Source organism: Falco cherrug, chromosome 1 (genome assembly GCF_023634085.1).
Source record: "Falco cherrug isolate bFalChe1 chromosome 1, bFalChe1.pri, whole genome shotgun sequence".
NCBI lineage: Eukaryota > Metazoa > Chordata > Aves > Falconiformes > Falconidae > Falco > Falco cherrug.
The window spans coordinates 62,119,408-62,145,704 of NC_073697.1; the positions used below are offsets into that span (position 1 = coordinate 62,119,408).

A 26,297-nucleotide genomic window follows, 5' to 3' on the forward strand; every position below is an offset into this window, starting at 1 on the left:
GAATCCCCAATAGCAACACATAAATACTTCCTCTGCTTCTACACTGTTAAGCGGAGGCTTTTGGGAATGTCCTTGCTGTGCCAGGCTAGAACAAGGGCAATAGTCTGACTTAAAAACGTGCTCTTGCCGCCTTAGGCCAAGGCGGACCCGTGCGCGCTGTGCCGGTGATGCGCACCCCGCACGGCTCCGGCACTGCCCCGCTCCCCGCTGCCGGCACAGGGCAGCCCGAAGGCGACGCACGGCTGGCACCGGCGCGGAGCCACGCGTGGCGAGGGGCAGCGGCCACGCAGGAGCTAACGCAAGCAACGAACTTCCGCAGAGCCCCTACGGTCGCGATTGTCTGGGACGCAGCTCTGCTCCCGCTCTGCACCTGGAGTGCCGTGCGAGCGCGCTGGGCCTGCGCTGCGCGGGGAGACCCGGGCGCCGCCCGCAGCCGCCCGGCGAGGAGCGCGGAGCAGCAGCTCGGGCCGGGCTCCGGCACCCGCCGCCTTCCCCGTGTGGGAGGCGAAGCGCCGCAGCAGGTGCCCCGCCCGGCGCGAACCGCGGCGGACACCCTCGGCCGGCCCCCCTGCGCGGCGTCGCGGCCCTTCCCTCCCTCAGCGAACAACCGCGGGCGGCGGCGGCTCCCGGGCGAAGGCAGCCGCAGTCCCCGGGCAGAGGCCGCCGCCGGCCGGCTCCTCCCCGCGCCGCGCCCCGCCGCTGCCGCCGCGCCCGCCCCGCCTGAGCCCAGCGCCACGGCCGCTCCAGCCATGCGGCTCTGGGTGCTCCTCAGCCTGTTGCTGCTGCAGGAGACGCTGCCACACGGTGAGCCGCGACCCCCGCCGCCCTCCGCTCCGCCGCCCCGCCGGGTTCCCGCACTCTGCGAGCCTCCTCGGGCTCTCCTTGCCGCCGGGCCGCCTCCCTCGCCGGCCGCCCCTGCCCCGCGGCTCCCCCGCTAGGACAGCCCCCGGCGCAGGCCCGGGAGCCATCGCGGGGTGTGTGCGGGGCTCCCGTCGGGCTGGGCAGAGGCGGGGGGAAGGCGGGCTGCTGTCCTGGTCAGCGGCCGGCAAGCTGCCGCGGCTTTCCGCCGTGTGGTGTCGGTCCCCGACGCGGTTCTGGGGAGCGGCGTTTGGGCAACACCGGCTGCCCCCCGCCGCCTTTTCTCTGGAGGGTCGACGGTGAAGCCGGGGCCGAAATGCGGGTCCTCGCCGGAGGGGGTGGGGGGAGAAAAGAGGTGGTTGTGCCCAGTTGTGCGTCTGCAGAGCGGACGGAACTTTACTCGTAACTCAGTTTCAGGTTTTGCTGAAGTCTTGGTGGCGAAAGAGGCAAGGTTTTGACTGGGAAGGGACATTTGTAACCCGTCCTTGACCTGCATAGGCTTTAACTGGGTAAAAGGGAGGCTGTTTCCTGCTTGCAAAATGCGAGTAAACTTAGTAAAACTTATTCAGAAGAAACCAAAAAGCCCAATTCCTTTTTTTCTCAGGGAAGGCCTAGGGGAGCAGGGCTCACGCAGCCGGCGGCAGGGTTTGCAGGGAAGTTGGAGGCAGGCTCTGAGGCGCGGGGAAAGGCAAGGAGGCGCTTAACGCAAGTGGCCCGTGGGTCGGTCGTAAAGAAAAAATTCTTGTAAGAACATAAAAAAACCCCTTCATCCTGAGAGCTGTTAAGCACCGAAGGAAGTTGTCAGTGGAGGCAGTAGAGTCTCCAGCCTTTGGGACAGTCGGAGATCAACGGGAGAAAGCTCTGGGCAGCTGAGCGGGGGCGGGGGGCTCCCAGGAGCCCTGTTCAGCCCAGCTTTTCTGTTGACCCTGTGTGCAGGAGTTGTGCTCCCAACCAGCATTCTGCTGAAGGCCCGGTCTGTGGGTGTGCGCTGCCACATCAAGAAGAGTGTTTTCTATTTGAGAACATGACATGAGTTGTAATTTGGGCAAGAGATTCCCCAGGAGCATGTTTTTCTTAGTTTGTCTGGTTTATACTGAGGTTTGGGTGCTTCATGCAATGTCATCCAGAAGCTTAGCTAGGGGAGAAGGTAACCTGGTGTACTTAATGACAGTTCCTTTGTTTACAGCTTGTAAAAGTCCAAATGTAGACATTGTCATTCCAAAATAGCCTTCCTAATTTAGTTTATGTCCCTCCAGATTGTCCATATGAGTGTTGATGTGTCACTGTATTGTCCGTGCGAGTCTTCAGATGCTTAACTTTTCATTTGAAGGACCACAAATATGTGGCCAACCTGTTTTGTTACGTTACTTGTGATCATGAAGACTCTTTCCTCTCATCTTAATCCTGGTGGTTAAGAATTACCCTTTATGGTAATCTCAACTTGATTGGTTTTTTTTGTTTCAAGGAAGAATTCGTTAATATTATGAGAGTTGAAAGGTCGGTGATGCTGCCAAGATGTAGCAAGGGGCCTGCCTTGTGGAATCTGGCAGACAGTGGACATGATTCCTCTGGCCTTGTGGGAGACCTTGCTCATTCTCTGCTTCTGAAGTTCTCTAGGTGGACACTAGAAGAAGATCAGGGGCCTTCCTGAGTTATAACCTGTGGAGCTTTTAAGCCAGTGGAATGCAAATCTGGATATAGGTGATGTCTCAAGTCAAAACTGGATGCTTTTTAGGATTATGTGAGTAACGCTTATTTGGGGGCTGTTCTGTGTGTAACATCTGTGAGAACAAGAGGCAGACAAACATTATAGGGTAGGATGAGGCAAATACTATGAACCAGAAGCAAAAGTGCTCTGTGGTGTGTTTCTGTGACATATTCATGCATAGTCTCCTACTTTGACTTGGTGAGTTAGTAGGGACCCTGAATGTACTGTTGGAAATTCAGAGGAAATGAGTACAGGGCGTCTTAGAACTGACATTATGAGCTGATCAGAGGTTGAAAGGAGGAAATTTCTCAATGAATGTATTTCCTCTAAGTCTTAATTTTATTACTTTATTAATAAGAAGTGCTGCTGCTGGATTGAAACAGTGAGGGCCCTGCACTCAGTAAATCTGCTGAGACGGTAAAGTATCCCAGACATGGCATATTAATGTACTTGCGTAAGTGGGCTAGTTGAGTTTATTCCCTTCCCTGGGAAAGTCTTGCAGTTTGGGTATGGAAACAGAGGAATCTGTGTGGTGGGTTCTGTTGCTCCTGGAGGGATTTGATTGTGTGTCCTCTTAAGTAATAGACTTCTGTACCAGTTAACGTAGTTATTGGGCATGCAGATACTTGATGCAGTGATAAGAGAAGGTGGGATTGTGAGGTACAGGGGTGGTGGCATCAGTAGATACCTGAACAGACACAAGAGTGTTGGGGAGGAGTGTGGTCACAGCTTGCTTGGAAATTCACCTCAGGGAGGTGCAGCAGTGAGGCAGGACTAGGTTTTCTGTGTAGGAAGATAAAAGGTCCTCTGACGGTGTTCCAGAAATGCCCCTGCTGTCACCTGCAGGGACATGCAAGGTCAGACAGACAAGAGTCTCACTGTGTAGCTGGGGGTGTGATATAGGAGGAAAGTGTTCAGACTTACTGAGAGCTACGGAAACATGGAACAGAGGGAGCTTGTGTGGAGAGGAAAAACTTCATCTAGAGAAAATCAAAACCAGGCTTTTGGCACTTGAACTTGAAAGCTTTCATAGGGGAGTCTTTAAGTTTCTTAAAGGCAGAGTGTCAGGTGTAGAAGAGCACACAGTTTGGAATGATGCTTTTCCTTGGGAGGAGGTTATAAAATCTGTGTGCCTTTGAACAAGTGTCGTGATTGGGGTGGGCAGAGCATAGTGGAAGTGGCAGAGTAGTTTGAACAAGTAGCCCTGTTTCAGTAGGATTTGAGTGAGGGGAAGAAAAGAGTGGCTGGACCAAGTCTCGTGTGCTTCTGCAGACAATTCTGGAAAGTACAAGGAGCTGGAACTGCTGTTTTGAAATGGGAATGCTCATCTAAAAGGCTTACCAGGCCTATCAGTGGGACCTTCTAATACTAGGGCACTAATTACACAGGAAAGATGGAATAGCTCAACCCAAGGGAAAGGTGGCAGTATGTGTTGAAGAAAGCTTTAGTGTTAAATCTAATTGCTGGTGGGTTTTGTCAGTAAGTCATCCGGACTGAAATACCAGCCTTGTGTAGAACAACCTAGTAACTGACCACCCAGCATAATGGAGGGAATGATCACTCTGTTAAGGAAAATCAGAGGGGCAGCAAGGACTGGGTAGAAAAGCAAAAGGAAAAATTACCTACCCTCACACAGGCTGGATCAGACGTGTTGGGGTGTGACTCCAAGTGCTATTGTTTAGATGCCACAAATGATGACTTCTTAGAGCTGCTACTCGGAGAATCCCTGAGAAAAGCAGCAGTGCTTGACTTGATCTGGAGTAGTACTTGGGTAATTGGGTTCAGATGTTGCTTTAGAACAGCCAGACTGTAGTTTTAATATTCTTGCAGGAATAATAAAAGCCAAAGAAACGACTGATGCATTTAATTTTGGAAGGGGGAATTACATAAGATGAGGAGGCTCATTAACACACATATGGATTAAATATAAAAACCAGAATAAGGCAGACAAAAAGAGTTTGAGAAACAGCTTGCAAAAGGGGTAAAATCAGCCATAAATCCTTTTCTTCTTCTGATGTGCTGGGGTTGGGCAGGGAGAGATAGCCGCAAAATTTGTAAGGCTGGTAGAAATGGGGGATAAGAAAGAACACCTACAGAAAGTAAAGCTTAAATTAAAAAGTTATTTGTGTGCACCCATGTTCACTATGGAGGTGCTTAGGGAGGTTTTAATGGAAAATAGTGACATGAGAAGCATATCAGAAACATTGAGTGCAGTATCCTACTGGGCACTGTAATAGCAGGCTCTGTCTGTATGAGGAAAATCATTAGACATCTCATTAATGTGCCAAAAGATTTGGCTTTAGAGAAAATCAACAACATGAACAGTGTTTAAGCATTGTGATTTGATGATACACACCTGAGACTTAAAAGAAAGTTGAATCTGAAATCACTGAAGTCTTAACTTGGGTGCATAGCCTATCATACAACTACTCCTTTCCAGGGAAATGGAAACGTGCCAGTATTTTAAGATTTTTTAGGGAGGTACAGGCACAAAGCCAGATCTCTGTATTCTGTAAATAGAACTCATGGATAAATAGTCATAAATTACAGAAGAGTCAGTACGGCTTTGTAGGGCTGCCCCCACCCGGAAATCAGAAGTGTGTTTTGTTTTGCAGATCTGCTGAAGTTCTCTGAAGGACTTTATAAGAATGTGGCCATGGATGAGTTGGTTGATATACTTAGGTTGCCAAAGGCTTTTGATAAGCCTGTTGTTAAAGACTCCATGGGAACCAAGGTGCTGTGAGACATGGGTAGACCTCATGGAGTAATAACTAAGAGTGGGAATTAACGTTCAGTTTTTACAGTATGGTCATGAATTTGTTTTTATTCAGTGAATTTCACAGGGATATTGTAAGGCAGGTGCTTTTCAGCATATTTCTAAATCTGCTAAAAGAAAAGAAAACTGTTAGTAAAGAGTTGCAGAAGGATCGCGCCGTTTAGAAAGACTGGGCATTGAAAATAGGAATTGAATTTTGTGTTGGTGGATGCGAAGTAACACAAATGATTCAAACTTCATATACACATTGATGGGTTTCTACTTAGAAATTTCTAACCGATAATTCCTACTTAAAGTGATCTTGGAGTGACACTTGTTCATTCTAGAGAAATTCAGCTCCTAATATTTCTTTCTTGAAAAGTAGTGAGCTGTTTGGACAGGAAAGAAGACACCATTAATATGTGCAACTGTGACTGACCGTATATTGAACCTGGTGTACAGTCTGCTTTTGTCTTCTTCCCATTACCCAAATGTAACTGAACTGTTGTGAGATGCATATTCTTTACAAGGAGCAATAAGAGTAGGACGTGTCAGCCCAGAAAGGATATGTTTTAAGGACACTTAAATTCTGTAAAGTACAAGTGCTGCAGAGAAAGTTGTTGGAGAAACAATGGCTGTTTATTCACTTAATACAAAAACTATGAGGCATCTAATGTTTATGTATAATTTCTGTAGTTTTGAAAATTGACCAAACCAATTCATGAAGGAAAAATCCACCAAGGACAATAAAATGACAGAAACCGTGGTTCACAGCTCCCTTGAGCTAAAGGTTCTTGGGACACTAGTATCAGAGGGGCAGAGATGGTTGTCCTGTTCCCTGGTTGACATCTGACACTGGGTGGTGTCAGGGTGAAGGTACTGGCTAAGTAGACATTTGTCCTGACCCACTTTCTGTAAGGCTACAACTGTAGCTTTTCTAATGTGATGCAGGGAGGAAGTGCTCCTGCACCAACTGTTTGCCCCTATAATATATGCAGTGCGTCACTCGCTAGGGTACCGTGCTCTGAGTAACTAGAAAAGCCCTACTTCATAGTCTTCTGTGGGAAGCAGCTGCCACCTCTCTGAAATTCTCCTTTGTTACCATCATTCCCTGAAGTCTTTCAATTTTGCATAGCCAGTGGCATCACAGGTGCTAAGAAAAATAGGAAGAAACATAAATATTTGTTTCAGTCTCCCTTCCAGAAACTATAAAATGTTACTCTTTATTTTAAACTATCATGATCTTTGGAAGGCATTTATATTTGATCTCTTTAGTTTGTGGTGCATTTTATGGTGGTGAGGCATCTTTGCGATCAACTTCACCACTGCTCATAATGTAGAACCGGGAAAAATGTTTGTCTGTGTGGCAAGGGAGGGATGTACCTTAGTAACTGGATGCGTGCCTCTCAAAAAACTTGTTACTTAAGAGTCCCAAAAGAGTTCAAAATTGCTGTCTTCCAGTTTATTTTTCAGTTGGTGTGAGACCAGAAGACAAATGCTCCTGCACAGGCAGCCTTAGTCTGCATGCTGAGAACACAGAGTCACAGAATGGCTGAGGTTGGAAGACACCTCTTGGGATCATCTAGTCCAACCCTATGCTCGAGCAGGGCCACCTAGAGCACATTGCTTAGCATCAGTTGGGTTTTGATTATCCATCCATGATGGATAGATACTCCACAATCTCTCAGGGCGACCTGTGCCAGTGCTTGACCACCCTCACAGAAAAAGTGTTTTCTTATGTTCAGGTTGAATTTCCAGTTTTTTAAATTTGTTCTCACAAAGCTCTGTGCCATTTAAAAGAGATGTGATGTACATCAGCCTGGGCTTAGAGAAGTAGAAGGCTGAAGCAGCGCAAGGTGTTCAGCCAGGGTATGAGGAACGTCACGGGAGCCACCAGTGGCAGGAGTCTGGTAAGTGCCGCTGTTCATACTGCAGCCAGTACCAGTTTTTAATTCATGTTAACTCACTGTACAGCAGGGCTATTTTTAATTCCAGTGGGTGCTTGTTGATTGATTTGTACAATAAAATACTCCAGCATTTTCATGTGGAAAAGCCGCCTTCAATGTGAATTAAGTGTGAGGCACAGTTAATGGAGTTTTTGATGTTTGGGGACAACAGTTTTAGGCTCATCTCACAAAAGTTCTGTGCTTCCTGCTGTCGGGTAAAATGGGAATATCTTGCTATTTATTTTTTTTTTAATTTAAGACACTTCACTTTTCCTTTCCATTTCCTTTGCTTTGTTTTTACAGGCAGCTGGGCATCCCTGTTGTCTCTAGCAGGTAATGAAATCTCTTACCATTTGCCTCTAAATAAGGTTCTGTTTTCATCTGGACGTGTTACAGAGAAGTGATGAATTAAATACTACCTTTGAGTGACTTAAGTGCCATTTGTATTTTCACAGTACTTACCGTAAAAGAACTGCATCACTATCAATATTTTATAAATCATGAGGTTTCACACCTGCCAGTTTTTCTTCATGTGTCTCTTACAGTAACATGGTGTATGAAAGGGTTACGCGGAACTGATGGGTGTGTGACACCTGTATGAAGACGGAGAACTTGTGTAGCGTTGTGTACTAAATGGCAATGATGTGGGGTAGAAATGACAAAAGTAACTGGAGATAGAAATGCTGTTTCTTTCTCTTCCCATTTGTAAAATTCTCATGCCTTACATGTTTGTCTGCTTATGTGAACTATAAGTATAGATTTTCCACGTGTTGTTGAAAGCTCTCTTTTCCGTTTTTCCCCAGGAAAATGGATCATGCCAGAGACTTCAAAAACTTATGGGAATTAACTCTTACTCATTTTTACGAACCCTTTATAGGAAGAACAAACTTCAGTTCCTCTCTGTGATAAGGAGGAAGTGGTTGGTTTTTTTCCCCAAAAAGACTATATAACCTTTTCCTAATTAGTAACATTATTTTCTTTTCTTTATTTTACTAGTTACTGGACAGCCTGCGAAGAGTAAGCATCCAAAAGAACCTGGGGAAAACAAAATTAAGCCTGTTAACAAAAAGGTAAAACCCAGAACCCCCAAAATGAAGGAGAGAGAACCTGCTGACTCCTCTTTGAAGTCCCAGTCCATACTGACACAGGTGATGGATAAAGGTCGTTTCCAGAAACTAGCTGCCACTTTAAGCCTGTCTGCAGGACAAAGCATAGAATTGCGATGTAAGGGGAGTAATGTTACTTGGAACTATCCTTCGTACTTGGACACCTTTAAAGACTCCAGACTCAGGTAAGGTATTTTGCAGTTTCAGGGGAAGAAAAAATCCCTTTTTTTTCCTACTGCTTTCAACACCATTGGTGTGTGTTTGTTTGTTTATATTTTTACAATTGAGATGTTCCAACTAGTGGTTTCTAATGTCAACAAAAAAGGATGAGCATCATCTACTTGTCACCAGTTACTGCCCTGTGATTTGCACTGTGGACTAGTCTTGTAGCATGTGAACTGGATTTCCTTCAGAAGAATGTAAAATAGAAGATGTGGTCTAGCAGGACACCAGTGTGCTCCAGCCACTAACAGGGAACCATATTAGAGCTAGTCCAAAGTAAAACCCTCAAAATGTGTGAGTGTGGTTGTCAGGTACTCACTAGCAACTCTGTTGCTTTACAGAGACCTGCTTCTGGTGGGCTGTACTGGTTGTTAATGTACCTGCCACCTGAGGCACAAAGATTTGATTTCCTGAAGAAGCTCAAACCCACATCTCCCCACTAGCAGAAAAATACACCAGCCTCCATGCTAAGGAGCAAATAAGAGTAGTCTTTGTCAGTCCAAGTTACCTTTGTGTCCAAAAGAGAATTGTGAGGTTTGTGGTGTGGCAGAGTTTAACACTGAGGATAGTCACCTTGGGTTTAGGAAGGCTTTTTCTTTCATCTAGTGACATCTTAATGGAAACTGCATAAATAGTTATTAGAGCAGGAAGAGGAACTGAGGACACTGCCTTTCTCTGCCCCACCAGGTGAGTGTCCTGTTGCGCTAAGCATCTCCTTCCAAAACCTCATACATTTGTTTACTATCCTCAAAAACTGGGAAGGCACACAGTTAAATGTAGTAACTTCTGTATTTGAAAGAGGGGGGCATACAATGAGCTTAAGGCTGTCTTCCACAGGCCTTTTGTTTTTTTTGGCCATGAGTAGTGTTTATTTTCACTGGGTGTTTTGTGGAGATCAATGTCTATGAAAGACAAGTAGTGAGGAGACGAGCACTGTGAACGATGCCATAAGAAAGAGCTATAATGAGCTTTTCTTGAATTATTAGGTGAGAGGCACAGAGGTATGAGCAAAGGTATCAACTCCTATTGTCCTTTTGTTCCTAAATTAAATATAAGTATATATGGGCTCTCTAAATAACAGGTTATCTGAGTCTCTGTGATCTATTTCACTTATTTACGGGTATCAGGCTACGTTAAAATCACTCCCAGTTAATTAATTTTGCAGATACATTCTTCTCCTTCCCACCTCTCTTCTTAAAGAAGGGTGCTGAAGACTGGCAGTTACACACTGTGATCTCTAGCATATCCTTCTGAAATTTGCGAGTTGTTCCTTCTCGGAGTGTTTATTTGCTTGCCCCTTGACAGCTGAGGAGTTCAAGAGCTACACTGGCTGAATAAACCTCTGTAGCTAGGGCAAGGCTTCTGTCACAGTAAGTTGTGGCAGCAAGCCTCTTTCTGCAGAGGGTTTATCACAGCAACGTCTCTCAAAAGATCTTGTGGCCGATTTAAACTACTGCTTTTTCTTTGGCAAGAAATAGTGTTTTATCTGGATTTATTCCAGTAGGTGGCGTTTATCAGCTACCATACAGACCGTGCCTTCCAGCAAGCCAAAGCTGAAAGTGCAAAATGGGATCAGCAGGGAGCGCGTGCGTTTTTGGGCGGCGGTTGTCGTTTTCAAGTGTCTCTTACGTTTTGTGCATTTGCAGATAGGTTGTTGGCATGATTTTTGTCCTGTAGACCTCCAGGTCCTGTTATCTGAGTGTTAGCATCTGGCACTGAAGGAGGCAAGGCAAGTATTCACAGTTTGTGGAGAGGAATCTGAATGCTGTTTCATTCATTTGACTGTCTATTCCGGTCTTGCAAAATTAAGTACTTTTCTAGTGATGCACATGGGACAAAATACAAGAATTTAAGGTAGTTTAGGGAAAAAAAGATAGGCGTTTCCTAGTTGGGTAGTTTGGCATTTTGTGTTTTGGGATTCTCTTGCCTCAGCAATTTACCTGTTTGTTCTCACTCAAGTTCTCAGTATTTGTAGTATTTTAACCATAGAACAGAAGTTAATAACGTCACACAAAATAAATGCTATCAAACATTTTGGATGGGCGGATATAACTTGCCTAAGTATTTATTTTCTTTTAGAAGTATGTTAGGCTATGTTTAAGGCTCTGTATTGAAATATGATCAACTTTGCTTTAGAAATATTATTTTGTATTAAGTTGTTGAAGCAGTAAGGCTGAGTTAGACTGAATCAACTATTTTGAAGGAAGCAGAAGATCCTATAGTTAACTGGAGAAATGGAAAGCATAGATAAGTAGCATACTTCAGAGCCACCGAATAGTAAGATTTTATGGAGACCTTGACCACAGAATTCTGTGCAGTTAAGTTTTTGTCACATTTTTAGGATGACTTTGGTAATTATCTCAGGGGTTTTGCTGTAGTGCTAATAGATGCATATGAAACAAAGTTTGCTTTATAGGATGTGAACTATGAAATCTACATTCCATGGTTTTAGAAAGTTTTGACTGAATTTAACTGGAAATATCATAAAGATAGCATGTTATTGTGTTCTCAGTTGGTAGTGTCTGTAAGTGAACTGGCAGCAGAAAAGGTTGACAATGTAATGACCATCATTCAAGAGGAGCTTAGGTCTTCCTGGTGGCATAAAAAAGGCCAAGCACCAACTACAATAGGCAAATTTTAAAATTTTACAAGTATATTACAAATATATAAAAAGATATATTTTAAAACAAAATGCTGAATATAGGGCAAAGGGGGAGAAATCTGAAAACTTACTATCAAATAACCTACAGCAAAAGTTGTTTAATCATCTAGATAGGTACACGTCCAGTACCTTCTAACACTTTTTGAATGCCTAAAGACCAATTATAAGGTGATCCCTTCATTACCAATTAGTGAGGTGTGGGGTGAAACCTGAGCTAACCAGCTGGGTTGGGCTTTTTGACCATGCTGGTCTTGCTGGAGTTGGGGCACTGGTGCAGACCAGTGTTAGTGGCAGCAGCAGGGGGGGAATGGTTGGGGTCTGAGGAGGTAATGAAAAGTGAAGAAGGAGCTGGTTGCCAGGCCTGAAGGTAAGTGAGGAGGATGGGTAATGGTGGTGGAGGTCCCTGTAATTGCTGGGGACTAATGACTGCTGTTCTTTTATTCATTTGTTGTCCCTACAAGAGCAGATGCTCAGGCATCCAGTTCCTGTTTTTTCTTTATATAGTAGGAGGGTTGTACAAATTCGACTGGTCTGGTGGGAATTTAAACAACAAACAAGGTGTTTTACATCTCCTGGGAACTGCTAACATCCTCTAACTGCAGCTGCTAAGGGAGGAGGCTTTAAGGACCCTGGCATCTAAACAGAATTACAGTTACAGGAGGCAGAAGAGACCTTAAGGTTCAGGGTGCTGAGGACATTTGTAGCCTAGTTGGTCAGAGGTCCAGGGCAGGAGCTGATGCTGAAGATGCTCACTGCATTCCGCTTCATGTCTAGGAGAAGAGGGTGTTTTGGTTTGCAACTCGTTCAGTTTAGCATCCATGTAATGTATTTCCTATGGGTGGTTGCAAAAAGAAGTAGGGATAAAAGCCAGAAGTGTTGTCACCATGCCATGCTTGGCATGTTTTTAACTCGCCCCTATGGTAAGGAGAACACAGCAGCCTAGAGGACAAGAAGGAAGAGATTATAATTAAAAAAGCCATTTCTGTAGTATTAGTGGCTGTACCTTCTTTGAGTTTGTCTTTGTAGGTGTACTTTATGACCTGGTAAATAAAATATTTTCGCTTACTTATACTAGAGGGTCTCAGTTTTTAATAGGTCTGTAGCTGTTAATATATGTTAAACTTACCGTATGGGGGGAGGGAAAGATGCTGAGTGAAAGGAGGAGGAGGATTCTTTGGCTGTTTTTTGTTGAGCCAGAGGAGAAAGACTTTTTCCCCTGTCGTAACTGAAGTAAATAACAGTACGCACTGAACTGATTTACTCAGCTTTAGAGACTGCAGCGTGCAGTGCAACTCTGGGGAGAAGACTAGAATCATGCAAACTTGGCTCCCGAACTAAGGACACACACCGGTTTCCTTCAGGACTAGCTTATTATTTGTAATGTTCTCTTGCCTTGTGCAGCGTAAATACACCCTGCAGATAACCTTTTGTCTGAAAATTTTGTGTACTGCCTGAACTGGCCAAAAATCTTGGCAGCAGTAACGGTCAAAGGTAGCCTGTGCACCTCCAGAACAGAAGGGCTGGAATGCTGTTTTGTAAGACTGTGCATAACAAATTAATAACTGCAGGCTCGCCCAGAAACTGGATCTACAGTGTATGAGAAGGATCAAAACCTGAAAGGAATGAAAGGGAAACAAAGGCAGGCATGTCTTCCCTTTCTTATGCTTTACAGCAAAAAGCTGCTCTAGATGAAGGCAGCCTTAACTTCACACAGTTTCTGCTCTGTCTGACTTGGAGCACGGGTCTCTCACTTGCCGAAGACCGGCTGTATTTATCACAGAACATCATCTGCTAAATAAACTCATGTAAAATGGAGCTGATCCAGTGGAAGAAACTGGAGCAAAGAGCCAGACATGCATCATATGCACATTTGTGAGTGTGAGGGTTGCATGGAGAGGAGCACTCACAAGTACTGTGGAAACTGTGTTGTAGAGGGCAAAATTAGACTGCTTTCAGTGAATGCAGGCTGCTGCTGGCTTAGTAGGGTGTCGGTTGTGCTCATGTGTATAACTGAATTTCATTTTGTTCTGTATGCTCTGAAAGCTAAGGATTTTTTTCTTGTGTTAAACAGTAGGATGTTATGTTCCCCTCCTAGTGAGACTGTATTTGAGATAAGCTCTCTTTTGTTAGTATGAATGCAGCTGCTTGAGAGGAGTTTGCTAGATGCTTTTAAGTGATGCTATGTACACTGTCTTTTTGTCTTTCTATATGTTGGGAGGGGTTTAAGCTTCTAAACTTGGCGTAGTTTTTCTGGCAAAGATCTTTTGAACTTTAAATATATAAAGCTTACTAAGGAGAATGCCTGGAATATGATTTTGGAGTAGTTTTCTCGTTTCTTTAAACAGTCTCAAAATGTTTGTATATACAGTGTTTTTACTTTGTGATATGTAGAGTCCAGGAAAGTTTTGGCTTTTGAGTCAGATTTCCCAGCATCTAAAATACTAATGAAATAAAAATTTTTCTGGAAATATTGGTCAGCTGCAGGATTTACTATTTATAATTTACTTTATACGGCCTGTTTTGTCTGCTTAATATGGTCATGTCACAAGTTTCAACACTTCCACTCTCGGTTGCCAGGTTTTGTTAGTGCGTGTTTGTGGATGACTACTTCACTAGGCTATTTCCATTGATTATTGGATAGCATGTTCTCAGTTAAGCAGAACACACTGTACAACAATTAATTAACTGTGACCTTATTTTTCTGTCTGTTGGGATTTTGAGCTATGGTTCAGTGTCTGCACTAGCAGTTGGAGGCAAAAATGTTCTGGCATAATGGTTTCTCTGTAATGTTGACATTTGGTACTGGATACTTGCAAAACATTTTATGCTGATATAATCATGTAGCCTGTGAAACGTGAACTGTAAAACTAAATAATAATACAAACTAAGATATGTTTTATATTTCTCTTTTCTTCCTGTTGGGTATGATACACAGCAGAATCTCTTGCAGGAATAGGAATCTCTCAAAGCTTATCCAAAAACTGAAGATAATTTATAATGTAAGGTAGTGTATGTATTAAAAAATGAAAATGCTACTACTCCATAATTACATGATTCCAAAAAGTGGAATCAGATGAGGTCACGTAAGACAAGCACATTAGTGGGTCGTAAACATGATTTGCCTGGTTCCTTAGGCAGGCCTCAAAATGCCCTGTGGTGGATGAGTGTGCTAGTGGTGTCTGGTCTGAGGGCTTTAATGGAAGAGATAATTCTCAGCCCTGTTTACACTGTGTATTTGGTGTGTTTTCGATTTCTAAGGTCCTTGGCTGGAGACTAAACGTTGGGTTAAACGAACCGTTGCTTATGATTGCTGGTAGTAGTGTAAACTGCTAGCAGAACACCTAGGGAGTCAGAAGTGTTGAGAAGTGTATCTAGCTGGAACTAGTGGCCTCTCTGTTTAAGCAGATAGTCTGCCTGCAATGAAGATGTAAATCGAAGAATTTGGAGCATACAGTACAGTTAAGCATGTCTGTAGTTCTGCTGTTACACAGTGACACAGAGTTTTAGAGGATATTCCTCAAATTAGAGGAATTTCTTCAAAGTATGCTAATCCCAGCAATAAATGATTCAGTCAGGTATCTGCCTTGCAGAATAATTGCCACATTAATAAGAAGACATAGGAGAATAATAAATATTCAAAGAACCCACAGCTGAATAAGAGTATTGGAGCTGTTCAGACTTCATGCAAGCTGTGTATTTGTCCAGACCCCATCTGAAACGCTGAAAAGAAGTTTATCATCAAATGCCTAAAACTGGAAAAATCTCTCCTGACTTGGTTAGAGCAGAAATGACCTTGCAACTCAGTGTCTTGCAAAGGAAAGCGGGAAACCTATGTCTTCTGGATGTGCTATCATGTAAAGGCAGATGGTTGAAAATAACAGTTTTAAGGGTCAGAGTGGTGGAGTGCATCAGTACTGCCACATGGCCGTCCTGACAGGGTTCCCTGAAAAATGGTACTGTTGGACCATTGCTTTTGCAATCCATCAAAAGGCAACACAGCAGACTGCCAACTATAACACCATCTGTCTGCAAGAAAGAGCCAGGAAAACAAACCTTAAAATAGAAAAAGAACACGATAAGATTGTTGCTGCTCTCTTTCATAGATAGAACACAGATAGAACCTTTGACCCTTAGAAACATTGTCAGTGTTTACATATATAGCTACATATTTATAAATATTTGCACATTTACAAATGCCAGTCCACTGAGAGATGTATCTGGGAAATTCAGGGGGAGGAGTAAAAAAGAAAATCAAGTCTGAAATAATCACATGGGTGAATTTTGTGTAGTTATGTGATGACACTAGCAGTACGCAGGATCATGCTCTGAAATAGCAAAGAGGGATGAGGAACTCCAGCGAGAGGATGCCAGTGAGGTGGCTTAGGGCAGAAGAGCAGGCAGTGCGAAATGACTTACTTGCAGAACAAATCCAAGCTGATACAGAAGCTCTTTATGATGGTCTTCACAAGTGGAAACTTGGACCAGTATGTTTAAGATAAGAAAGCATTCACACTGAAAGCAGGCATAAATCATCAGACTCTTATTAATAAGTACCTGTTACTTATTACTTCCGAATTATCTTGAATCAGTGCTACAGTTAATGGTATCAAAAGAGGACTGAGATGCCTGCAGGTTGACCTGGAGAATGAAAATGTGGGATATACATGAACAAACTGAGACAAAACATAAATGAACATACTGTCTACAGCAGTCACAGTCTAGTTTCAAAATGGGGACTGAAAAGAATTCAAGAGTGAACTGCAGAAGGCAACAGCTTGCAAGCGCTCATGAGTAGTTGAAATAAGTGAAACTACTCATGTAAGCAAGTCTGTGCTGAAGCAAAAGGGGAAGTTGCAACATAGCTCCAAAAGAGAAAGGTGGGTCAGCTGCAGAGTGGGAATAAAAGAATCAAAAGTAGAGGTGAGCTGACAGAAATATAAGAGGAAATACATCTGTCTCTGTGCTTTTTGTTTTATTTCTCCCCAGTATAAAGCAGCTTGACAGGTATGGTCAGCTGATCCTTGCAAACTCCACTGCAGCAGACACAGGTGAATATAGCTGCTGGCTTCAGCTGTGCAATGGTAACAAATGCAGGAAGGATGAGACTAAAACAGGTTCAACGTACATCTTTTTCACAGGTAATTAACTCGCTGGGGGATTAGTAATGGAAAAGTATTCGCTAGTAAGACAGCAATAAAGCTACATCAGCAATTTTACTGTCAAGACTTTTCTTCCATGATTTTCATCTTTTTTAATGGATGTTACGGAAGACAGTGCTGGTGAGCACAAAATTACTTGCTCAGTGTAATTTATGAGTCCATTTTTCCTATGGATTTGTGTATTCAAAATATTGCATAATGCAAGAGAAAGCAAATACCTTTGAAAATACTAACGTGTTCTGAGGATCTTAAACATTTTTTTATTAGTTTTGTAGAATTTTTGAAAATGTCTGCATAAGAAAAATAAATCTGTGCAGAAGATTCATTTTGTCATGGCATTCAGATGACCACATGGATCTCCCCCCTGCCCCTCCACCAGTTACCTGCACTGACTTAAAAATCTTGACCTCACTGATCTCGGTAAAGCCACAGTTTCTCCCAGGAGTCTATATAGCATGTTGGGGCAACACACTGTTGTCCCACAGAGCTTGAAGTTGACTGTAGGCCCAACACTGCATGGACAGGACCATAGTAGGTAACTGTGCACAGTTTACTGCTGCTTGGTACAACAGAGCTGAAATCACATGGTTATTTTGTTCTTCTCCTGGAAAATATTTTGAATGGTAAAATGACCTTTGCTGCCTTATTAGAGCTAAACCATTCTTGGCTAGCAGATATTTTAGTACAAAATGCTAAGATAGGATTGTTTACAATACATTTTGGAGCTAAAATAGACTATGAGACTGTGCAGAAGCCATTTATCAGAAGTGCTTAACGTTCTGAAAATACATTCCTTTAGAAAGGCTGGAATAAACTTTTCAGTCAAGTTATTATGTAAATGCTTGTGCTAGAAAGAAGAATTTCAGCTTTATATTTCTAAGCAGCATGCCAAATACGGAAATACTCTTTAATTGTCATTCTAAAAGCATTAAATATTTCAGCTACTTAGAGCAGTACATCAAACATTTGCCTAAAATCATATGTATGAAAAGGCTGTAGCTCCAAAGAATATCCCTTTCTAGCAGTGCTTTTTGTACCAGTGGTGGTAGATTTTTTTTTTTATGTGTTACTCTTTGAAAGTGGGAGAGTGAACAGAATTAGATCTAGATGAGTTCCAAAGATTTTCTTAAGATTACAAAAATCTGATTACAGTGAAGAATACTTTGTTTTTCTTTTTGATTTAACGTTTTTAATGCAAGCTATATAAATATGTACTGACAGGCTAGAAAAGTTGATTTGATTTTTTTTTTTCCTTTTGTGTATGTGTATTTAAAGCAAAAAGCTTTGGGTTAATTTTTAATGAGCAATATTTTCTCTTGTCATAATGTACTTTCTCTTCTTTCTGTTAAGCCAAAATGTAAATATTATTCTGACTTGTCATTTCTTCTGCACAGATAAAGAGGAACTTTTTGTACCTACTCCCAGTTATTTTGAAATTGTTTACCTGAACCCAGATAAGCCTGCAGTCATCCCATGCCGCGTTACTACTCCTTCAGCAAAAGTAACTCTACACAGGGAGTTTCCAGCAGAAGAAATTGAAACAGATGGAACCGATATTATTTATGATGTGAAGAAGGGTTTTGTCTACCAGCACCCTACTTCTGATCATAAAGGTATAGTCTACTGCAAAGCAGAGTCACAGGGAGCACCTCAGATTTCCATCAAGTATCACCTACTGTATGTGGAAGGTAAAGTGCAGGTTTTTATATGCTTACACTGACTTGTGTCTTCTGCTGGCATTGATTAGAAAACAAATTAAAAAAAAATAAAATAAGTAATGTAATCACAGAGTTTTAAAATCTTGATCTAAAGCATATGTGATAAAACTTCGTAGGTTTAAATTCCATCAGTTTCCATGTGTAGAGGTGAGAGTTGCAAGTGTATATCATTTAGGTGTTGGATTAAGCAGAGGAAAAAATTTACAATTGTATTTAACTTTAGAAACTAATTTTCTGCTTCCAAACACTGTCTTTCTGTCAGTTCCCAAGGGCCCACCCTCAACCACAATTGCAGCATCATCCAATAGAGCAGAAGTCAGTGACAGCGTTCATGTGGTCTGCACCGTCCTTGGGGAGCCAGATGTAGATGTGAACTTCAGGTGGCAGTACCCACGGCAAGAGGTGAGAAATGTATGCTGTGGCTGAAATGGTTTGTCCTTCATAAAGCCAATGCTTTGAATGCCAGTCAGTGTCTAGATTTGGAGTAAAGATTCTTTCAGACTCTGGTGTCTGCTTCTTGCTAGCTTAGGCATGCTGGCAGGAGGAGGCAGCACATCCCTTTTGAACTTCAGCTCATCTTTCCCTAAGAGCTAGAAGTAGCACGGGAATGAAGCTGGAGAACTCTACCCATGTTAGCAAAAATCAGGCTCAGCAAAGGTCACTCCTTGTGTTTCCATTCCAGAGGCACTTGGCCTCTGGCAGTGTTTACAAAGAAAAGCCTCAGAAAGGCCAGCCAGCATCAGGAGGCTATTCAAGGTAAGCCGCAAAGTCTCACTGATACCTCTGCATTTGATATCCCTTTCATTTCCATGGCTTGGGCACATGATTCATCACAGCACAGAATTCTTTAAGCTTAATTGTTGCCCGTAACCAGAGCACAGAAATCAGCTTCTGCCCAGCCTCATCAGAAAGAATCCACTGGAAACATCCAGTGAATCTTAGAACATTGTTGGTCCTATTTTCTTGCACAAAGTAAGGTGTATCTGGCTAGCAACACTGATGGTCCCCTCTCTTCTCCCTCTACCCACCCTGACCAGTTACTGTAGGACCTATTCCTTAACCAGCCTCATCTCTACTGCTGTTCATCCTAAGCAGGATGGGAGCAAAGGACTGCTGGAAAGTGGAACCCTTCACCACAGGAAAGGGATCCTGGGGGATTGCATTGTATTCCATTTGCCAGCCCTCCTAGTACTGGGTTGTCAAAGGATGATGCTAATAAGTACCTTGCTAATAAAGTACTTGTATCAGCACTGGTCCCCTTGAGCCAGCATAGAATTAAGTAATTTAACAGCAGAGGTAACGTTTAAGTGAGTGATTGGAGTTCATTGCTTACTAAGCTTGAGAAAATTCAAATCTAAAGCCCCAGAAGTTTGCTGTAGCCACTAAGGTAGAGACTGTAGCACTCTACTGTCATGCAGGGGTGGCATGCCTTTTCAGGGGTAAAAATAGTGAGAGAGCAAGTGAGCACAAAAGGGATTTCAGTTGCTTGTGAGGGCACTGGGCATGTAGAACCAGGTCCTTACTTAGATGTTCATTCTTTCACTTCCCCCTCTCTTCTCCACCTTTTTTTTTTTCCTTTCCTCCTTGCCGGTTGTCCTGAGTTTTCCTGCTGAGACTATTGAAGTCTGAGCATTTGTGAGCGATTACTGAGTTCCTCTCCCTGCCCTGTCCTGGCTGTTAAAGGAGGGCAGCCTCAATTGCATTTGGTGGGGGGTTTGGTACTGATAGCACGAATTAGGTGAAGAGTAACTACGGGATGGAGTACTGGAAGAGTTCAGCAGAATTCCTGTTTCTGGTGTCCATTTGAGTTTGAGAAAGAAAGGGTCAGATGTCTAAATGAGCAGAGAAACCTGCGGCTGTTGGTGAAATTAAAAGTAAAATGCTAGGGAAAACTGAAGTGCCTCCAAGTTCAAGGAGCTGCAGTGCAGTAGGTTTTTAGAGTTAAATGCCCAATGTCTTCCTCTGAATTTAGCTCTGAGCATTACTTTGGGTGGGATGCATCAACAAATGGCAGTTTGTTCTCTGTCCTTCAAGTCGGAGCTTTAACTCTTGACAGTCTTACAAAGATTCACTCTCTTGGGTGGGGAAAAGAAGAAATGCCCCTGCTGATCACATTAGCTTTGTTGATTGATACGGTTTTCTGGTGGTTTTGTGTGTGTGTGTGTGAGAGATCTTTTGTTGTATTTTTTTAGCTTCCCTTGATATCTGTGTATGGGGCTGTAGTAACTGGCTATACAAACCCCAATTTTATGTCTTTTGTAACTAACTAAGAGCAAAAAATTGAAGGAATTAAATTCTAGACTCAGCCTGGCCTTCCAAAACTCTGTATCTTGCTAATGTCCACCCCTTGCTACTTTTAGATGTTTCACAGCTGAATGGCTGCCCAAACCTGGTTGCTGGCTTTTCTTGGCCCAGTTGTTTCCAGTGGTCTTACAGCACTTGATGCTGACAGGTGTGCTACAGTTATGCCTCTCTGGCACCAACTGAATATAAACAACAAAACACATGCAAATTGAATCCCTTGTTTGCTGTGGATACTGTGGCTGCAGTGCAGGGCACATGCACTATCAGCAGAGGCCTACACCCTCTCACTGCACCCATCTGTTGGGGGGGTTGAGAAAGACTTTGGCCTCCGGCCTGCATCTGCCCTGGAAAGGGCTGATGTGCTTATCCACTGGAGTAAATAGTCTCAGCTCCAGCTGTGCCCAGGGATAGGGAGGGAAGAGTTGTGTTCGTGTTTCTGCCCCAGAAAAATGATGTAAGTAAACATCAGAGTAGGAGCACTGTATGCTTGTTGAAGACTTAAGGAAGTACATACTGCAGAGGAAAAGGTCGAGGTGGAAGGAGAGAGGACCATCATGATGCTGGTCAGATACACCTTTTGTGCAAGAAAAAAGACTGACAAAGTTCTAAGATTCACTGGATGTTTCCATTCGTTGCTGCTGCTTTCAGTGCAGGTAGCTCAGTGATAGTTTTTGCTTACCGCCACCACCCCACCCAGCACCTGGGCTGTCACCTACCACTTGATCCCTGAGCAGAAGCAGCACTTCAGTCCCTGCTTGCTCCTAGATACATTGCACTGGAGAGACCCTCATCTCATCTCTGTAGTTACTAACCTTTCCCTCATTTTTTCACTCAGTTGTGGTTGGTTTTTTTTTCCCTTGCCACTCCCTGGCAATTGCATCTGCTCATTCACCTGCTGTGAATGCATACTGATGCACTACTCCTTAATATGATTCTCTGAAACTACCTTCAAAGCAGAAGGCAGTTAGTTTGAGGAAAACTGGGCTAGCAGGAGCCCAATCAGGCAAACAGCATCTGCCCCACATGGCCTTTACTTTCACTTTCCGTAGGGTCAGGTAAGTTCACTTGCTATATTTAAGAACTAACTAAAGGTGGGCAGTAGTACTTGATTTTCAGGCTGGCAACAGGAGGTAGTGCTCTGCTAGGCAGAGCTCTGCTAAATGGCTCGATTCCTTCAAAAAGGCTAAGGATTTCTGGGTGAGATTACCAGCTTTTCAGAAAAGTTCTTGCTAGCTGTAAATGCCTGCCAGTGCCTGCCAGTTCCTAGGTATTCCCCGATTGCACTTATCCCTAAGCTTCAAGAAGACTGGCAGCTTCTTCTGTACTGGTCATTTTGCAAGTGCAGAATTATAGCTTTGGCTCTAGGTAAGTGTTTCATTTACTTAACCTTTTGCTACTATTAGCTTAAGCCTTGTAGCATCCATATTGGTAAATGGCTAATCCATCCGTTTCATGAAGCAAGAGGAGATGGTTTCTTTGCAAGCAGGAACCTCTCTTTGTCTTACCAGTTTTAGCCAGGTTATTGGTATAGCACACGCCAACATGATTAAAGCTGCTGACTAGCATGATGGATCTTGGAAGGAAAGAGACTGCCTTAGGCTGTTTTGGGCCAGTTTCTCTTATCCAGTCTTTCGCAAACTTCTGAGGTGCCAGGGAGTGTGACCTGGTAAACAGTCCATCAGACTTCTCTTACAGAAGAGAGAAAGAAAAAAGCCAGTTACAACAACAACAACAAAATCTAAAAAGCATCTTTCGAAGCATCCTTGTATTTTTGGCTTTGAAGTTACATTTTGGAAAGCATAATGGTTTTGGATTAATTTAGAAGCATTTCTGAATTGTTAGCGTTTGCTTGAATGTTACCTAATACAGTGTTCTGAAATTAGAGGAGGAGGAATTAGTCTTGCAACACACGATTTAAAGCTGTTCTCTGTGCCAGAAGAGCACTAGGTAAAGCTTGGTGATCTAACTCATGCCGCTGCTGCCTTCCTTTTCGAGACATGCTCAGAGTCTGAAAATAATGCTCACAGGTCTGTCCCGACATCTCCCCCGAGATACCTCATCTGTTTGATGAAGTACCTAGATGCAACCTTAGTAAGGGGACCACAGTTACAACCGCGTTCATTCATGTACTCCAAGCAGAGCTTTGGCAGCCCATCACTAATCTGAAGATATGCGGTACCTGTAGTTAGAGCGGAAGAGCCATTGTATTACCCTTATTGGGCACAATTTATTGGTACATCAATATTTAATGCAGGAATGTTGCTACAACTGCCAGAGACACCTTCCGTTTCCTCACTCAAGGCTGACTTTTGGACAAGTACAAGGCTTGTACTATCTGACCTCTTGGTTCAGAGTTTGATAGGGTAGTGTCACTAAATACATGTTGCAGAATCACTTATCTTCTTACGTGCCTGGGTTTTTTTTCTTTTAAACAGTCTGAGAGGCCTGTGATTATCCAAAACTTCTGGAGACTGATAAACAGAGGAACTGGACATACCACAAGAATCTCAAAGAGTGTTCTTGTTGTTGAGGATTTTGAAGCTGGAGATGCTGGAAACTACATTTGTATAGCTCAGAACCTACAAGGAGAAACAACAGTAGCTACTCAAGTGGAACTAAATTGATAGGAAAGGTTTGTGGACATAGAATGAACGGTATGTTGTTTGACATTATAGCCATTTATTTTCTTTATTAGTGTTTAACTGTAGCTTGCTTTATCACTGTCTCTCTTCATATGTCAACGCATTCCCTATTCACTAGCTGGACAGGCCAGAATGGAGGTCCTTATGCCCAGCAGTAGTCAGTGCAGTTAATAAAACTACTATGAAGTATTAAAGTTTAAGCCTGAACATGCACACGGCTTAGTATCTTTAGGAATAGGTGCTCTTGGGCTTTCCTTTGCATACAATCTCTTTTCCTCAGACTCTACTCTTTCATAAGGTTAACCTGCTGTATGGTTTTGCTTTTTGTGTGAGAACTGAGAAGATACTCAATATCCCTCAAAATTCACCAAGCAGGTGTATCTGTTCTGGTGCTGTGCAATTTTAAAGTTGCTGTTTAAAACAGCAGCAAAACAACAACAAAAAAACCACAAAATAACCTTGTTCCAGAATTACCCAATAGCAAATGTTTATTTATGCAAGAATAATTAAATTTCTGAACATTATGAAAATATAAACATGTATGTGCATATATGTATATGTGTCTGTGTTCATTTCATATGTAGAAAGACACAAAATCCTCACTCCTAGGGAAAAGTAATACTAAATATATATTTAGGTGCTAGAGGATACCTCTAGAAACTTGTAAGTAGTTCCATACGTTGGATTTCCCTTCTGTTACATTCTTAGAACCTTATAATGTGTAGCTTACTTAGAATTCACTTCTCAATAGATGCATGGTGTTACGTTTACTAAAGTATGTAGCAAATTGATTGCTAAAGGTAAAACTTGCATTTATTTATATAGTGTCATGTACAGGAAAACCCCCCCACACACACAATTGTAACATTAGAATAACGTTCAACTCTACAGCAGAATCTCTTCTTGGGTTAATAAGAAGTTCAACTGGATTGTACTAATTTACTTGGGAGAAAAGGAAAGATGTTTCATTTACACAGAACTATGTCTGGATAAATAAGCAACTGCTGCTCTCACGCTGAGTTTAGTTACCAGTACAAGGACAGAGACTTACAGAGAAAAAGTAAGAACGTGGTGACAATGTTGTTGGATGTTTCTGCAATGTTTTTTTCTTCCTAGCCTCAAGCTCAGAATCCATGTAAGCTAGAGCTTCCAATACAAATCCACTCAGTACTGTAATTGTGTTACACACACAAAAAAGTCCTAATGCAAGCCATTTTATTTCCAAGGCATGTGAAAACCAGCGTATTCTGAGTATACAAGGAACGAGACCAGGAACTGGTCCCTTCCTTGCACACTTCAGCGTGTCTCAGCCTACATTTGACTAGAATGCCTAACATTTTCTTCTGGTGAAGGCTTCAAGCCAGCCCTTTGCTCCAGGTAATTCAAACCTTTGAGCATATGCATAGTACTGTTTCAAGCAGTGGTATCTAGTAAGTACTGATGTAAAAATGGCAGCTTCTGAATAACGTCATTTACCTGATTATTAGTGTAGCTAATGAAAACATTGAACAATCTTGCTGAAAGTGTTTAGGTTCCTGTATGCTAAAATAAAACATGTAACCTATATGATAAATACTCATGGTAAAGACTGAAATGGCTCTATGCATGTCTCATGAAACAGACTTCATGGAGAATGCTCCCCAGATGCCTGTAATATCGTTGGTCTCTGGAAACAAAGTAGGTAAAAAAAAAAATTAAATACAGCAAGCAATAGGACCAACTATGAAGGTGTAAGAGGCAGTCCCTTGTTGATCTTCTTTCTCATTGCTATTAAAAGGTATCAAGAATATTACACTTACCCAACTGACTGTTACATAATTCATTAGTTATGCCTAGAAGAGGTCTTTGTACCTTTTTTTTTTTTTCTTTGAGGCAAAACTTCAGTCTGACCAAAGTAACAGTCTGTGAGCTTCTGGATGAGGCTGCACAATGTGTTCATTCTTTTTAGCATTTTCATTTATCAGAACAACGTCTTTCCCTTTGAACTACAGGAGCTGTGCCAACTTCTTAAATTTCAAAGTGCTTTTGAGCCTTTAATTTGACAATTGATTTCCTTCAACATACCTAGCAAGTGGGAGATAGTGTCATCTGTTCAGACTTGTTCAACAGCCCAGCAGTTCATGTGGTACCATCACTTCCATCACTTCCTTGGTGACAGTTTGGCAGGAGAGGAAAAGATGATGTAAATCCATTGCAGCATCGCTGTTCAGGTAGTCTCCCTCGGGCTTAACGGTTATGCGTACTGGTCACATGCAGTTCTTGAGATCAATTATAACTACAGAATTAGTGCCTTTAAGGAAGAATTTTTGGTGGGGTCTGTCGGTGTCACACCACACACACACACCTCTCCATCGAAGTAATTCTCATAATTGTAAACTACAAGGAATTATTTTACTATATACTTTACATAGTTCTTATTTGGTAAAAGCCTCCTGGGCAGGCCTGATTCTTTATACATGGATGTAATTACACATTTCCATATAAATGAACAGCGAGTGACACAGGGTTAAGAGAATGAAGCCTGAGAAATTAAAATGACTTGTCAAAGTCACATGTGTAAACCTGCCAGTATTGTTACTTCCATTTCCATACCTCGGTTACTGCTCTGCTAGGGCAAGACAGCAGCAACGGACAGAAGGTACTTGTTTCTTGAGGGTTCAGTGATTATTCCCAACTTTCTGATGACTCCAGCTCAGCCCTGAATGATTTCCTGGCTGTCAAGCAACTACAGTTTTAAAGATCAGTGGTTACTTGCTGTCTAGAAGGAATTTCCTGCATGGATTGCATGCTACCAGTTTACATGCAAGTGTCTTTGGTGTTTGTAATGAGAAACTTAGTCTTCAGTTAGCTTAAGGAAATGATTCACCTGAAATTTTACAGCAAATACAGTGCAACTGCTACAAATAGTTTCGAGAGAAGTATTGAAGGGAGGTGAACCATGTTATGAACAGTTTCAACAGCAACAAACTATTTGGTACAGATACAAATGTCGCTGTAACTTCCATTGAAACTTACCATTAGGGTTGGAACTACTAGTTAAAGTTGAGTATATGAAGCAAATAATTTAATTGCTTGACTAGCACTAGACCTTTGGCATATATTTATGGTGAGTAGGTTTCTAAATTTTCCTGAAGGAAACTTTACATGAAGTTATGGATTAAACAAAACCTTCGCTAAAACATGGGATTGAAGTTAAATATACAGTTAAAGGTACTTA

General features: G+C 42.5%; 1 protein-coding gene across 3 annotated transcripts; it reads left to right on the plus strand.

Moving 5' to 3' along the window:
• The first annotated feature begins 616 nt into the window (after positions 1-616).
• Positions 617-23,628, plus strand: PDGFRL (platelet derived growth factor receptor like). Of its 3 annotated transcripts, XM_055712986.1 has the most exons (8): positions 727-804; positions 7,122-7,231; positions 7,571-7,600; positions 8,264-8,558; positions 16,244-16,395; positions 17,811-18,104; positions 18,397-18,536; positions 22,874-23,628. In XM_055712986.1, the coding sequence occupies exons 4-8, from the start codon at positions 8,359-8,361 to the stop codon at positions 23,060-23,062; spliced, it is 975 nt and encodes a 324-aa protein (XP_055568961.1). In that variant the 5' UTR covers positions 727-804; positions 7,122-7,231; positions 7,571-7,600; positions 8,264-8,358; the 3' UTR covers positions 23,063-23,628. The 3 variants fall into 3 exon arrangements, with proteins under 3 accessions (XP_055568854.1, XP_055568916.1, XP_055568961.1); XM_055712879.1 differs by lacking the exon at positions 7,122-7,231 and having other exon boundaries at positions 617-804; XM_055712941.1 differs by lacking the exons at positions 7,122-7,231; positions 7,571-7,600 and having other exon boundaries at positions 622-804.
• Positions 23,629-26,297: the final 2,669 nt, after the last annotated feature.